The following is a 15,147-nucleotide window of genomic DNA, read 5'->3' on the forward strand; positions in this document are numbered from 1 at the left end:
CACAAGTAGGATTCTGTGGTTCCATGTAAGCAATGTTTATGCACTACTGATACACGAACTGCATTTTGTAGTTGACCTTTTCTCGTACATCTGGATTTTTTTAAGTTCAGGACAAGTGAAGCATGTTGAAGTCAATTTCTAGTAGTGTGTGTCTGCAGTTATTTGCTTTGTTGTAGTTCTCTAAACCATTTATTTTACATTTGTTTAATGGGGTATTCTGACTGGGTCTACAGAACCCATTTTCAGTAGAGGACCAGGGAGAAAAGCTTCACATACAGTACAATACAAATACATTATAATACAATACAAATTACAAAAATAAGTTGAATGAACAAACTATGCTACAAGATGTTACATTATATTGCTACACTTCTAGATAATTCCATAGAGTTAAAACATTACAGACAGTGATAGTCACTCTCATCATACATGATGTAGGTAGTGTCCAAAAAATTGTATGTAGGTAGTGCAATGTGTGACATTGACTTATAGTACATGAAAAACAGAATGTTAGTTTCAGTTAGGAAAATAGCACCCAGAAAGTTAGTGATGCAGATGGATAGTGAGAGAGAGAGAGAGAGCATTAAGAAGAATAGAAACAATAAAGCCCGAGCAGTAGCTTAAGGATATGGTATAGAAACAGAGAAGGAGTTAGAAGAGTCTTAGGATTTTGCTGTCTGTGAGGGAATGAAATGTGACAGAAGACTATGATGAGGCTAGTGTGGAAGAAGAGGAAGACCTGAGCATTTGTCAGACTTTATGAAAAAAAAGAAGAAAAAAGAAATAAAATAAAAAAAAAACAGTTAGCCAGATGGCAACAGGCTAAAGACTTACTTGATGTAACTGCAGTACAAACAACAACAAAAAAAAAAATATGATGGTTTCACTGAATCCTACTGTAAAACACACAGCCAGTAGAAGCTTGCTAATATAATTGCGTACATTAACAGCAGAAAGGCAATACCTTGCTCCTTCTACTGCAACCTAGAGCAAAACGTCAGTAGACATATACTGATATATTTACTACACATTAACAGCAAAAGACACAACACATAGCCCGAATTAAACACAGTGAAATCTTAGATGTATTTCTGATACCGGTTACTGAGCCATTCCTTCGTACATAGTGGGTGTTGAGGATGTTTACTATACTTTGTTTCAGCAGCTTTATGTTTGAGCTTGACATACCATCTAATATTCCTTTCTTTTAAACAGCATTACATATAATGTACCTTTTTTCACTGATGGTTACACTGTACTGTGCTTTACAGATAATTTGACATATATTGTATTGTATGTATTACTACTGGGAACTTATTAATCATTTACTCTTGTGTTTGTACTGTTTTGTAATGTTTATAATCTCAGTTTGCTAAATTTTATTGCATTCTGTACAGTCGTGCCTGAAATGATTTCTCCTGGCTAGTGCCCATAACTGATCACCCCAGTCTGTAAATTAAACTGTATTGCTCATGCATGTGTGCGCGCACACACACACACACACACACACACACACACACACACACACACACACACACACACACACAGAGTCTCTCTCTCTCTCTCTCTCTCTCACTCTGTCTCACTCTGTAGGCATTACAGCTGCATGTTAAACAGAAATCAGATAGCTGTGTAAAAATAAAATAATGATGATGAAATGTAGATGTACTTTAAATGTTTCTGCTGTTTAATATTGAGACTATCATGTCAGTAAAATAGTACAATTTGCACTCAGGATGGCATGTTCCAAAGTTCAATGGATATCCATGTGCATGAAGTTGACAGGCAAACTAATGTGGAAAAAAGATTTCATGGTCCATTCGTTACAGTGCCAGGGACAAATGAAGAGGCAAACAAGTCTAGAACTTACACAAGTAAGTAACTATTGATGTGATGTTTGCATAAAATGTTATTTTTTACCTGAAAATCCCTCACTGTGCTTTGCTTCTTTCAGCCATGAAAATTGCTTTTAGTTGTCATTGGAATGCATTTATGTTGATGAATACAGTTTGCTAGATGTAGCACATAAAATAGTGTTGCTGGTGGATTCGCATACTAAGAACGGACAATCCCAGAGTATTCACACGTGTTGCTGTGCACAAAGTTTTGCACAACTGTTCTTGTTGGGAGCATCCCTCCCAGCAGTTCTGCTGTCTTTTTTTTTTGGCATCAGGGAAAAAAAATCAGGAAAAAATTGCCCATTAAAAGGTGGGGTGAAATTGCCTACTGTTGCACCGGCATCATCCTACCTCCAGGAGAGAAACTTTGCTAGGTTTTCTCTGCTTTCCCAGTCAACACATCCTAATGTCTTTTGAGTGGATTACTATGGCAATCTTGAACCACACAATCTTGACAATCAAAATCCCAAGACCTTAATGTAGAAAGACCAAAGTACTGAAGTTCACAGTTTTGAACTGCTGGACTTGTCTACCTAAAAGACCCATGTTAGCACTGATTCCTGGGTCCACACCTCTAGAGGAACCATGTTAGCACTTGTTCCTTTGTTTACGCTGGTAGGAGGGAGTCTGTATTTGAGATTTTTAGACATTGTGGTCTTCAGTGTTATGTTCTTTCAGTATTATGGACTCAAGATTTTTATTTTCAAGACTGTGTGCTCACGATTATGATAGCAAACCCTTCTGGACATCTCTGCAACAGGAGTTCTTACTGTTTCAGTTTTCTTCATAGCCTCTCTTAGGGCAGCTCCTGTGGCCTTCCACGGTGACATAGTTGGAGGAAGGCTGTAAGGATATCCAGCCCAGAAAATCCTCACTTTTTTGGCTTCATTGCACCTTTCAGCCTGACCATAAGTTGCTCTCCTCTTTCTCATGGCTCCAGCCTCCTGCTTATGCCACCTGATGGAAAAGAAGGGGTACTTTGATACCCTCTGTAACATTGGTGTTACCACCAGCTATATCTGACATCTGTGGTTTGGGAAGGAGGAGCAGAGCCAGAGCTGTCAGATTCATCCATGCTGATTAGAATGCCAAGGTTTATTTTCTTATCCCTACACTCAACATGCTGCCCATATAGCTCACTAGGTTGGATGGGGTATTGAGGGTGATGGCCTGTGAGCATGTACTAACCCAAACCCTGTTAACTACCACACGTATTTACCAGCCTGTACACCCATCCCACTGATCTCTCTGAGGCTTCCACCAGGGCTTAAGGAGAGGTCCATCCTCCTTAGTATATTTCCCCCAACACCTGGATGGGCACACTTATCATCTGTGCCATCTGTATCAGTCAACTGAGTTGCTAATCATCCCTAAGCTGGCTGGGGCCATAGTCAGAGCTTTATCCTTCTGTGCCAACAGAGCTGGCAATAAAATCTTCACCTCTAACAGAACACCCTGATTGTTGTTCCTATAGTTGGGTTCATAATGTCCTCCATAATTCAACACTGTTTTTAGAAGAGCATGTGCTAGTGCCAACAAATGCTGTGACATTATGCTTCACTGCATAAATGTTCATAACCCTGGATACTGCAATTCCTTTTGACACTCATACAGTCTGGATCACAATCTTACAGGTGCTCCTTCCCTATGGCCCATGTGATCCTGGATTGATTTATTGCATGGTGCTTGATTGATAGAGCTGGCAAGGGATGATGGGCATCCCCAACTTGGGAGGAGTTGCTTTCTATGTAGTTTCACTTTTGGTTGTGAGAAAGGGATAGGTTTTGGACAGGCAAGCTCTAGCCACCACAAGGGGCCTAGACAGCTATAAATTTGCACAGACTGCAGAGAGGAAAATTCTGAGCATATCAAAACAATCCTGTCTTGGTTTGTGATTTGTTGTGGAGTTGACTGGTAAGAGCAGTTTTATTTGAATTTTTATTGCATTTGTTATTACTATTTTTAACTGTTTGTAGATAGGAAGAGACTGTTTATTAACAAGCTTTACCTTGATTCATATTTTGTTTTACCTTTAGTTTCACTTTTGGTTGTGAGAAAGGGATAGATTTTGGACAGGCAAGCTCTAGCCACCACAAGGGGCCTAGACAGCTATAAATATACACAGACTGCAGAGAGGAAAATTCTGAGCATATCAAAACAATCCTGTCTTGGTTTGTGATTTGTTATGAAGTTGACTGGTAAGAGAAGTTTTATTTATTTTTACTGTTATAAGGAGGTGCAGCTAAGAGCTATAGTGAGCAGAGGCTACTGCGACGTAAAGAAATTACAACTTCTGTGTGGCTGGTAGAACTTGTATGGTCAGAACTACTTTATTGTATTTTATTATTTAGTTGGATATTGCTGGTATATTTTTGTCATAGAAGTTGCTACTGACTTTGTGTAATTTTGCAATATGTTATTCAATTAAAGGTGAATATGGATTCCTTAAATGAATATGCAATTAATGATTTGCTAATGCACAAGTATCTTGTACAGTGTAATAAATGCTATGCATATTTAAAGTTAACAGCTGATAACACTGGTGATCTTTGTTCCTCGTGTCAAAAGTTGGATGATTTGCTTACCATTGTTAGAAGCAAATCTTGACTTAATGATGATGATTGCACATCTGCAATTGGCATGGCTTGGAGAACTGTTGTATCATATATTAATGACTGGACTGATGAACTAAATAATGTTAGGCATAGAACAAGTATAACAGATTTAGGAAATGATGCATCTATTTTCTGCAAAGAACATTCAACTCCTATGAAACATGATGAGGCCCCTGAGAACTATGGAATTGTGGATGCAAGTACTCAGCAATCTGAGGATCCGGTTTGTTTAGAAGGAAACAAAAAAAGAAAGAAAGGAAGAAGTTCTCAGCAAATAGTAAGGAAGAAAAAGAAACTGACTAATGACTGTAAAGGAAAGAGAATACTTAGTAAAAAGGATTCTGCTTTGTTATGTAACACACTAGTGACAGGGAATGAAGATATCTGTCTATCAGAAAACCCTCAGTCTACAGAAAAAGGCATCACCTTTAAAATGGAAAAGGTAGAAAAAAGAGGCAAGGGGCAGGTGAAAAGGAAGAAATCAAAACTGAACGTGGAAGACTTGAAGAACATTACTGTAAGAAAAAAGAAGAGAAAGATAGATGTTGTCTACATGGCTCAAGCTGTGGATTTACACTGCCGTCTGGATGAGAATTTAATATGCAATGAAAACAGTGGAATTAATAAGACTAATAGTGATGAAGATCTATCCTTCGTAACAATCGATAGAGCAGAAATGACTGTATTAGAAGCTGAAGATTCTTCAGAGATGGTCAGCAAAGACATTCTTGTAATTGGAGATTCAGTTATTAGAGGAACTGATACTTATATTTGCAGAGATGATAATGAACATTGAGTAGTGTTATGCTTGTCAGGAACAAAAATAGAAGATGTGAAACAAGCCTTGGAACGCCTTAATGTAAGGAAGTATGGATCTGTTTTTATTCATGTTGGTACAAATGATGTCACCAACAATGATTCTCTGACTGTTAGTCAGGAACTGACAGCCCTCCTAGATAGTATAGCTTGTACTGGTGTCAGGACATATTTTTCACAAATCACCTATAGAAAGGATAGTCAGGTCACTGTGAATGAAAAGATTTTTTGGATAAACACCTACATGGAAAAAATGTCCTGTTTTAAAAACTGGAAATATGTAGAGCATCCAAGCCTTCTTTTGGGCACACGTGTTCAGACAGGATGGTGTGCATTTGTCTAGATCAGGGAAGATAATTTTTGCAGCAGATATTTTGCAATATTTGACAAACACTAGCCAGGATTTTTGCCAGGTCAAAAATGTAACAGTTCACAGCAACATTTGATGCATCTCTGATGGTTGTTAATGCTAGGAGCATTAATAATACATTTTTTATTAGAAAATTTGCTACGTTCCCACAAGATTGATGTTGTTATAGTTTGTGAAACATGGTTAAAGAGCAATGACTGGGAAACCAGTTCTGTCAAGGTATAAATGTTTTTACTGTAACAGACATTCTAACAAAAAATCAGGTGGAGGTGTTATGATAGGGATTAAAGATAGCTATGAGACTTGTGATTATTACATGTTCAGTGATAACACCAATACTATAGACTGTGTAACTGTGACAGTAAAACAACCCTGGAACGTATAACAATTGTTGGAGTGTACAGACCACCAAAGTCAAGTGCAGATGACCTAGAGGAATTCATACATTTCTTACATGAAACACAGGAGGGAAGAATAATATTAGCTGGGGACTTAAATTTACCAGAAACAGACTGGAATAATATTGATTCAACAATGTTAGTAAAGAAATTATTCACAGAGTATATTCAGGAACAACAAGTGCTTCAGATTGTAAAAAAAAAACCTACCAGGGGATGGAATATACTAGATATTGTTTGTGTTCCCAAAGAAATTACTGTAATTTCAAATCAAGTTTTACCACCATTGATGTGCAGTGATCATGGGGTCATAAAGGTTCATTTGTTGCTAGATAATTCTGCCAAACTGAAGTCTAAGCCAATGTGCACAGAAAGTTAATTACAGATTATAGGGAAGCAAAACAGTTACTATATAAAACTAACTGGAGTGAGGTGTTCAGTGGAAAAACTGCAAATGGAATGTGGAAAGGTTTGAAAGAGGAATTATTTGAGTGCAGAAAGTCCAAAAAAAATGTTTAACATCAGGATCTAGGCACGCAACATCAGAGGGGTATATTTCCATAAGAACAAGATACCTGATTAAGGTGAGAGACAGAAAATATAAGAAATGGAAGAGAGGTCGAACTACACTTTTGAAAACTGAAATAAATGAGCTGGACAAACAGATTAAGCATAGTGTTAGACAAGATCATGAAAAATTTGAAGAAAATGTATATAAAGATATTGAGCATAATAGGAAGCTTTTTATAGGATGTGGAAGGAGTAAAAATACACAAATTGATAAACTGTGTGCAGATTCTAAAATTTATTCTCAGACACAACAAATTATAGATATATTTACAAAATCTTATGCAAAACAGTTTTGCTCCACGAAAGGGGTGGTAAGTTGTCCTAGTAACATCCAGGTAACCCCAGATACTGGAATCAAATTAGATTGTATTGAAAAATAACTGTGCAAACTGGATCCAAACAAAGCGCAGGGAGGAGACGGAATAAATAACAGTGACCTGAGAATGCTTAAGCAAGAACTTACATTGCCATTACATCTATTATTCACTAGGTCATATAAATATGGGGAGATTCCTCAAGATTGGAGACATGCACTTATTAAACCTGTCTTTAAGGGAAAGGGGAGTAGGACAAACCCAGAATCATATAGACCCTTAAGTCTACTTTCATGCTGTCGAAAAATAATGGAGAAGGTAGTACTGGATAAGGTATTGTCAGAATTGGATAGGTTGGGACTTGAAACCATATCACTCAGCATGGGTTCAGACCCTCACATAGTACCACCACTGCACTACTCTCATTTACCAACACCATCAACTCTAACCGCAACAACAACAAACTAACCTCTGCTCTTTTCCTAGACCTGTCAAAAGCCTTTGACATGGTTAACCACTCACTTCTTCTACACATACTAAAATCCCTTGAATTGGCCTCCTCTTCCTTATCCTGGTTCTCATCCTATCTTGAAAACCGACAACAAGCAGTACTCTGGAAAAACTCTCTATCTACTCTACTGCCTATCTCGTTAGGTGTACCTCAAGGATCTATACTAGGCCCACTCCTATTCTCCATTTTTATTAATGATCTCCAGTCATCTATCCAGAACACAACCTGCATTCAATATGCAGATGATTCTACCATTATATGCACAGCTTCCACTCATACTGAACTCCAGTCAATGACACAATCTACCTTTTCAACAGTAGAAGAGTGGTTCTCAAAAAGATGTCTTCTCCTGAACCCCAAAAAAACAAAACTGCTACTTTTCACCCCTACCCATAAATCTTCTCAACTTCACTTCACTGTTACTGCAAGTGACAACTCCGTCATCTCCCCTGATTCCACTACCAAACTGCTAGGTGTTACTATTGATAATAATCTCAACTATGATTACCACATCAATAACACTATAAAAGCAGTTAATAAAAAGATTGGCTCACTGTACAGAATTAAACCTTTCCTTACACCAGAAGCACGGACCACCTTAGCACAATCTCATCTCATCTCTACACTAATGTATGCTTCTTCTATCTACACTAATCTCGAAAAGCAACCTAAAGAAACTGACTACATCCTACCACAATATAGCTCGCTTTGCCACAGCATCCCAGTATAGAACTCACCACTGTCTCAACCTAAAACACTTACACTGGCTAGAACTTCCTAACAAGCTCAAATATCAACAACTCTTAATAACTCATAACATTTTGTACCAACCTTTAAAGACTCCTGCTCTTAATAACCTCCTAATCCCCTATAATAACTTGAAACAGCTGCGCCCGCTGAAAAGCTACAGGTCAACACAACTAGAATTACAAATTCAGCAGGTAACTGCCTTTTCTCCAACTCAGTTGGCAAAATATGGAATAACCTCCCTTCACACATCACTTCACTAGCCTCCTTTCCTCTTTTCAAAAAACAACTTCTTGTACATCTGAACAACTTTTGGCTCTGTTCCTGTACAAATCCAGGCTAATATACTTTCATCTTTCTTCTATTATATTCCCAGTCATCTAAATTGCAACCTTTTTCTAGTATATCAAAGGACCTAATTGTACCGTAATGAATTACTGTCTCTCTTAAAATGTGGATAGTAATATGACTTTTTATTACTTAATCTAGACTGATATCTAATCATTTTTGCTCAATATATGTAACAAATGTAATTATTGTAAATGATTTAATCATTAATTCTTATAACCTTGTTTTATAACCTTGTTTTATCTTGGAGCTTTTCTCCCCGGGCCTCCACTGAAAATGGAAATTATCCAGTTGGACTAGCCCGGTCAACAAATGTAAAATAAATAAATAAAAATAAATAAATTACCATCTGTAACATGATGTTCTATAGCAATGTAATAATAGCTATGAATGAAAAATTGTGATGTGATTTATATAGATTTAACTTCAGCATTTGACAGGGTCATGCACAAAACACTGATCAATAAATTAGTACAACTAGGTATTGATGTACTGTTGATAAAATGGATAGCTGCATGGCTTACAAATAGGACATGGCAAGTATCACACACCAACTGGACAGGTAAAATCCTTGGTTACAGTCATGGTGTCCCACAGGGCTCTGTACTAGGCCCTTGCTTGTTTAGATTGTATCTTTCAGACCTTACTTTTTCATCTGAGGTGTTCTACAGTCTATATGCTGACGACCTGAAATTGGGTAAACTGATTACAAGCTTTACAGATAAGGCATGTCTGCAAAATAATTTGACTAAAGTGACCATTTGGGCACAGGAGAATAATATGTTGATAAATACATCAAAAACTAAGCATATGAGATTTGGGAGACATAAACTGAAAGGTGAATATTTAATACAGCACACAGTGATTGAAACTTCTTCTACTTCTTCTTTCAGCTGCTCCCGTTAGGGGTCGCCACAGCACATCAACTGTTTCCATTTCTTCCTGTCCTCTGCATCTTGCTCTGTCACACCAACCACCTGCATGTCTTCTCTCACCACATCCATAAACCTTATCTTAGGCCTCCCTCTTTTCCTTTTACCTGGCAGCTTCATCCTTAGCATCTTTTTCCCAATATACTCTGCAGCCCTCCTCAGCACATGTCCAAACCAACGTAATCTTGCCTGACTGGCTTTGTCTCCAAACCTTCCAACCTGGGCTGACCCTCTAATATACTTATTCCTAATCATGTCCATCTTCATCACATCCAGTGCAAATCTTAACATCTTCAACTCTGCCACGTCAAGCTCTGACTCCTGCCTTTTTGTCAATGCCACTGTCTCCAACCCATATAACATAGCTGGTCTCACTACCCTCTTGTAGACCTTCCCTTTCACTCTTACTGGTACTTGTCTGTCACAAATCACTCCTGACACTCTTCTCCACCCACTCCCTCCTGCCTGTACTCTCTTCTTCACCTCTATTCCGCACTCACCATTACTCTGAACTGTTGATCCCAAGTACTTAAAGTCATCCACCTTCCCCACCTCTACTCCCTGCATCCTCACCATTCCTCTAGCCTCCCTCTCATTCACACACATATATTCTGTCTTAGCCCTGCTGACCTTCATTCCTCTTCTCTCTAGAGTATATCTCCACCTCTCCAGGGTCTCCTCCACCTGTTCCCTACTCTCACTACAGATCACAATGTCATCTACAAACATCATAGTCCACAGGGACTCCTGTCTGATCTCGTCTGTCAACCTGTCCATCACCATTGCAAATAAGAAAGGGCTCAGAGCTGATCCTTGATGTAATCCCACCTTCACCTTAAACACATCCGTCACTCCCACTACAGACCTCACCACTGTCACACTACCCTCGTACATATCCTGTACCACTCTTACATACTTCTCTGACACTCCCGACTTCCTCATACAATACCACAACTCCTCTCTAGGCACCCTGTCATGTGCTTTCTCTAAATCCACAAAAACACAATGCAACTCCTTCTGACCTTCCCTGTACTTCTCCATCAGCACTCTCAGAGCAAACATCGCATCTGTAGTGCTCTTTCCTTGAATGAAACCATACTGCTGATCACTAATCATCACCTCCCTTCTTAACCTAGCTTCAACTACTCTTTCCCATAACTCCATGCTGTGACTGATCAGTTTAATCCTGCTGTAGTTACTGCAGCTCTGCACATTACCCTTATTCTTAAAAATCGGTACCAAAACACTTTTTCTCCATTCCTCAGGCATCCTCTCACTTTCCAAGATTTCATTAAACAATCTAGTTAAAAACTCCACTGCCATTTCACCTAAACACCTCCATGCTTCCACAGGTATGTCATCTGGACCAACAGCCTTTCCTTTCTTCATCCTCTTCATAGCTATCCTTACTTCCTCCTTGCTAATCCACTGCACATCATGATTCACTATCTGCACATCATCCAACTTTCTCTCCCTCTCATTCTCTTCATTCATCAACCCCTCAAAGTACTCTTTCCATCTTTTCAACACACTCTTCTCGCTTGTGAGCATGTTTCCCTCATTATCCTTTATCACCCTTACCTGCTGCACATCTTTACTAGCTCAGTCCCACTGTCTAGCCAATTGGTACAGGTCCTTTTCTCCCTCCTTAGTGTCCAACCTTTTATACAACTCTTCATACGCCTTATCCTTAGCCACCCCTCTCTTTGCCATGCACCTCATCTCCTTATACTCTTGTCTACTTTCTTCATGTCTTTGACAATCCCACTTCTTCTTCGCCAGCCTCTTTCTCTGTATACTCTCCTGTACTTCTTCATTCCACCACCAGGTCTCCTTGACCTCCTTCCTCTTTCCAGATGTCACACCAAGCACCTTTCTAGCCATCTCTCTTACTAGCTCTGCTGTAGTTACCCAGCTATTCGAGAACTCTTCACTGCCATCCACTGCCTGTCTTAACTCTTCCCTGAACATCACCTCACAATTACCCTTTTTCAATTTCCACCATTTGATCCTTGGTGCTGCCCTCACACTCATCCTCCTCTTCTTGATCACCAATGTCATCCTACAAACCACCATCCTATGCTGCCTAGCTACACTTTCCCCTGCCACCACTTTACAGTCTCCAATCTCCTTCAAACTGGCCCTTCTACATAAGATATAATCCACCTGTGTGCATCTTCCTCCACTCTTGTATGTCACCCTATGCTCCTCCCACTTGTTAAAATACGTATTCATCACAGCCATGTCCATCCTTTTCACAAAATCCACTACCATCTGACCTTCTGCATTCTTTTGCTTAACACCATACCTACCCATCACTTCCTCATCCCCTCTGTTCCCTTCACCAACATGCCCATTGAAATCTGCTCCAATCACCAGTCTCTCACCCGTGGGTACAGTCATCACCACTTCATCCAGCTCACTCCAACATTTTTCTTTCTCATCCATCGCACACCCAACTTGTGGAGCATATGCACTAACAACATTCATCATTACACCATCAATTTCCAGCTTCATAAACATCACTCTATCCGACACTCTTTTCACCTCCAAAACACTGTTAGCATACTGTTCCTTCAGGATAATGCCTATGCTATTTCTCCTTCCATCCACACCATGATAAAATAATTTGAAACCGCCTCTTATACACCTAGCCTTGCTCACAGTGTTTGAAACTGTAGACTCATTTAAGGACCTGGGTATATGGGTAGATTCAGCTGAGTTTTTCTAATCATATCAACCAATTGGCTAATGATAGTTATAGAACTATAGGTTGCATAAAAAGATTTATAAAGTCTAGTAAATCAAACATAATGAAGTCATTGTTTGTTAGTTACATTAGACCCAAACTTGAGTATGGAATAACAATATGGAAACCCTATAGGAAAACAAGCATGAATAAACTGGAAAGAGTACAGCAGAAATATACTAAGGGCATCCATGGATGTGAAAATCTAAGTTATTTTGAAAGACTAAAATATCTGAACTTGTACAGTGTCTCTTACAGATATTTAAGAGGAGATCTCATTCAGGTGTATAGGGTATTTAGGGTTAACTACCTCTGGGAATGTTTGGGCTTATCAAAAGGTACCAGAGAATCATCAGATAACCTATGTAGAAGATTCTACAGGAATGAGAAGTGTACTAATTGGTTCTCTGACTGAGTAGCTGATGCTTGGAACAGACTACCAAATTACATTAAAGCAAGTACTAGTTTAGATATTTTTAAGAACAGCCTGGACATTTATTATGGTAACAAGTGTTTTGGCATATTGGCAAGCTAGAAGGGCTTTAATGCCCATGCTTGAAACATTTGTATGTAGGTATGTACTGCATAGATTCCTTTGGAGGAGGGGCTGGGAGTTAGACTCCATAAGCCACCAATGGGTGACAGCTTTCATAGTGTGTGTGTGTAGTAGCCTGCACTCACATAGGAAAGGTGTTGTTAGCATCCATGATAACAGAAATCATACATCTGTCTGCCAAGGTTTTGTCTGTTAGGGAAAAAACTCCTCAACTGCCAGGATACTGGCAAGGGTACTAAAGCATCCTCCTAGCTGCCTGAATGACAGAACTCTTTGGACAGCTTTCAGCCTTGCACAGGTTGCAAAGTCCCACTGTGTGCAGAATGAATGGGATAAGTTCATTAGGACTGAGGTTTGTTGATTGTCAGACAGAGGGGCAAAAGTGATGTAGAAAAAAAGTCCCACTATATTTAGGCATTAATGTTCCTGCAGTGCAGACATACACACTGACCAAGTGTTGTTTGGTAGTCAGATCCCCAGTCAAGACCCATGGGAGCATTTTTCTGCAGTGTCCCAGAAAACAGTCAAACATCAAGCATTCCCATATGTTCAAAAGGTGCAGCCCTGTCCCTCTACCTTATAGAGAAGAACTTGTGTCTTACTTTATGACCAAGTTGATTGTGGTACTTTTGAGCCCCTTGCATAGATTGAAAGGCTTTAGGCATCAGTCTGTGCTTCACCAAAGGGGACTGTACCTTGAACGTACCTGTTACCAACAAATGTGAAGATCAGACTGGCACTTCTGTGAATTCCTGTTATGCCAAGTAGTCTACCACCTGGGTATGTGAGGGATATGGTCCTTGGATCTCCTCACCAAATAGGTCTGTTTGCAACTGATTTTTTGAGTCATAGCATTGGTACCCAACAGATTAGAGTGGCTTTTGGCAGTCTCTCTGAGCTAGGCAGATGTATAGTTGTGTATTGATTATTAACAGTGAAGATGCCAAATCTTTACTGTTACTTGATCTACAGGAAAATCCTTAATTGTGGGTAGGGGATAAACTGATGAGACACCAAAGTGATGACTGTAGCTGACACATTGTGTCACAGTAAGCATCATTTTGGTGCATGGTTGTCTTGGTGCATGGCAACTTCCAAAAAAAAAAACAGATTCTGAGATTCTGTCAAGTTGAAAGACTTTACTCAGCTGTAAGACTCATCAAGTAAATTTCTCTTGTATTTTAATTGATACAGAAAAAATATATCTGTTATGTCCAATGGTGGGTACTCAGAGGATCTGTAATTTTATGTGGTTTTATCCTTCATTACAATCTAGTGTGGCATTTGTTTTTCTTAGTAGCTTCAGTCATGTGTGGCATGTACCGTGTGTCTGTGCATGTTATTATATCGCCTTAAAATAGGGAATAGATGAAAACTTCAGTTTAGCATAATAACGATTTAATAGTCACTGTCATCAACCAAATGACTTCTTCATAATAATTACAGTAAAAATCCACATCACTTAAATACAATGATGAACCTATCACATTTAACACATTACTAAATTTTTAAGTAAACAATCAATTAAAATCAAGTATCTTAAAGACAAAAGAACATAAAATAATGAACTCTTTATAAAACCTAAGTCAGCATTATTCATTCTTTACCTTAAGCCTTCTATTATTTAAAAAACACTTAATATTTATTGCTTCATTCAAACCAAGGTGTCTGTCAGCACCAAATCAGAGCTGCCAAAGGGTGTCCTTCCCCTCTAACCTATTCTTATAGTTCCCACCTCTCATATCATGAGGAGCTTGTTCCAGAATAGAAAAAAATAATTTTTTTTATATTTTTTACAGCACTTGGAGTGTTTATATAGAACAGCATTATTTACATCACCCTTTTTGATGGAATATATATATATATATATATATATATATATATATACACACACACACACACACACACACACACACACACACAGTGGGTTTTCATGTATGTGGTTTTTCGACTATTCAGTCTCGAAATACTGAAATGTCGAATTTCAGTATTTGAGACTGAATAGTCGAAAAACCACATACATGAAAACCCACAATAACGAACACTACAATCACGACCATTCCCACACACACACACAAACCAGGACATAATCACAAACACACATACACCTACCTAACTAAACAAACATAACAACTCACACAAACACACTTAACCTACCAAGCACCCCTGCACCCCCCCACATCCCCTACTTATATATTCTAACTCCGAGGTCACATTAAACACACAAACACACAACAAACACCACCGCACACACTCACACACACTAGAATCCCTACCCATTATCCTCAAACACACAACACTTACCTGAAACCCCAGATAAATC

The 15,147-nt window shown here is 38.8% G+C and overlaps 1 protein-coding gene across 2 annotated transcripts in view; it reads left to right on the forward strand.

The window, feature by feature from the left end:
• Positions 1-15,147, forward strand: part of ARFGEF1 (ADP ribosylation factor guanine nucleotide exchange factor 1) — a 4,299,619-nt gene that overhangs the window by 3,491,424 nt on the left and 793,048 nt on the right. For both annotated transcript variants that reach the window (XM_044067163.1, XR_006364243.1), the window contains exon 34: positions 1,736-1,874. In XM_044067163.1, the coding sequence (XP_043923098.1) occupies positions 1,736-1,874 (139 nt within the window). The remainder of the gene's footprint in view (positions 1-1,735; positions 1,875-15,147) is intronic.

This window comes from Protopterus annectens, chromosome 3.part1 (assembly GCF_019279795.1).
Source record: "Protopterus annectens isolate FY-2018-M chromosome 3.part1, PAN1.0, whole genome shotgun sequence".
Lineage (NCBI taxonomy): Eukaryota > Metazoa > Chordata > Ceratodontiformes > Protopteridae > Protopterus > Protopterus annectens.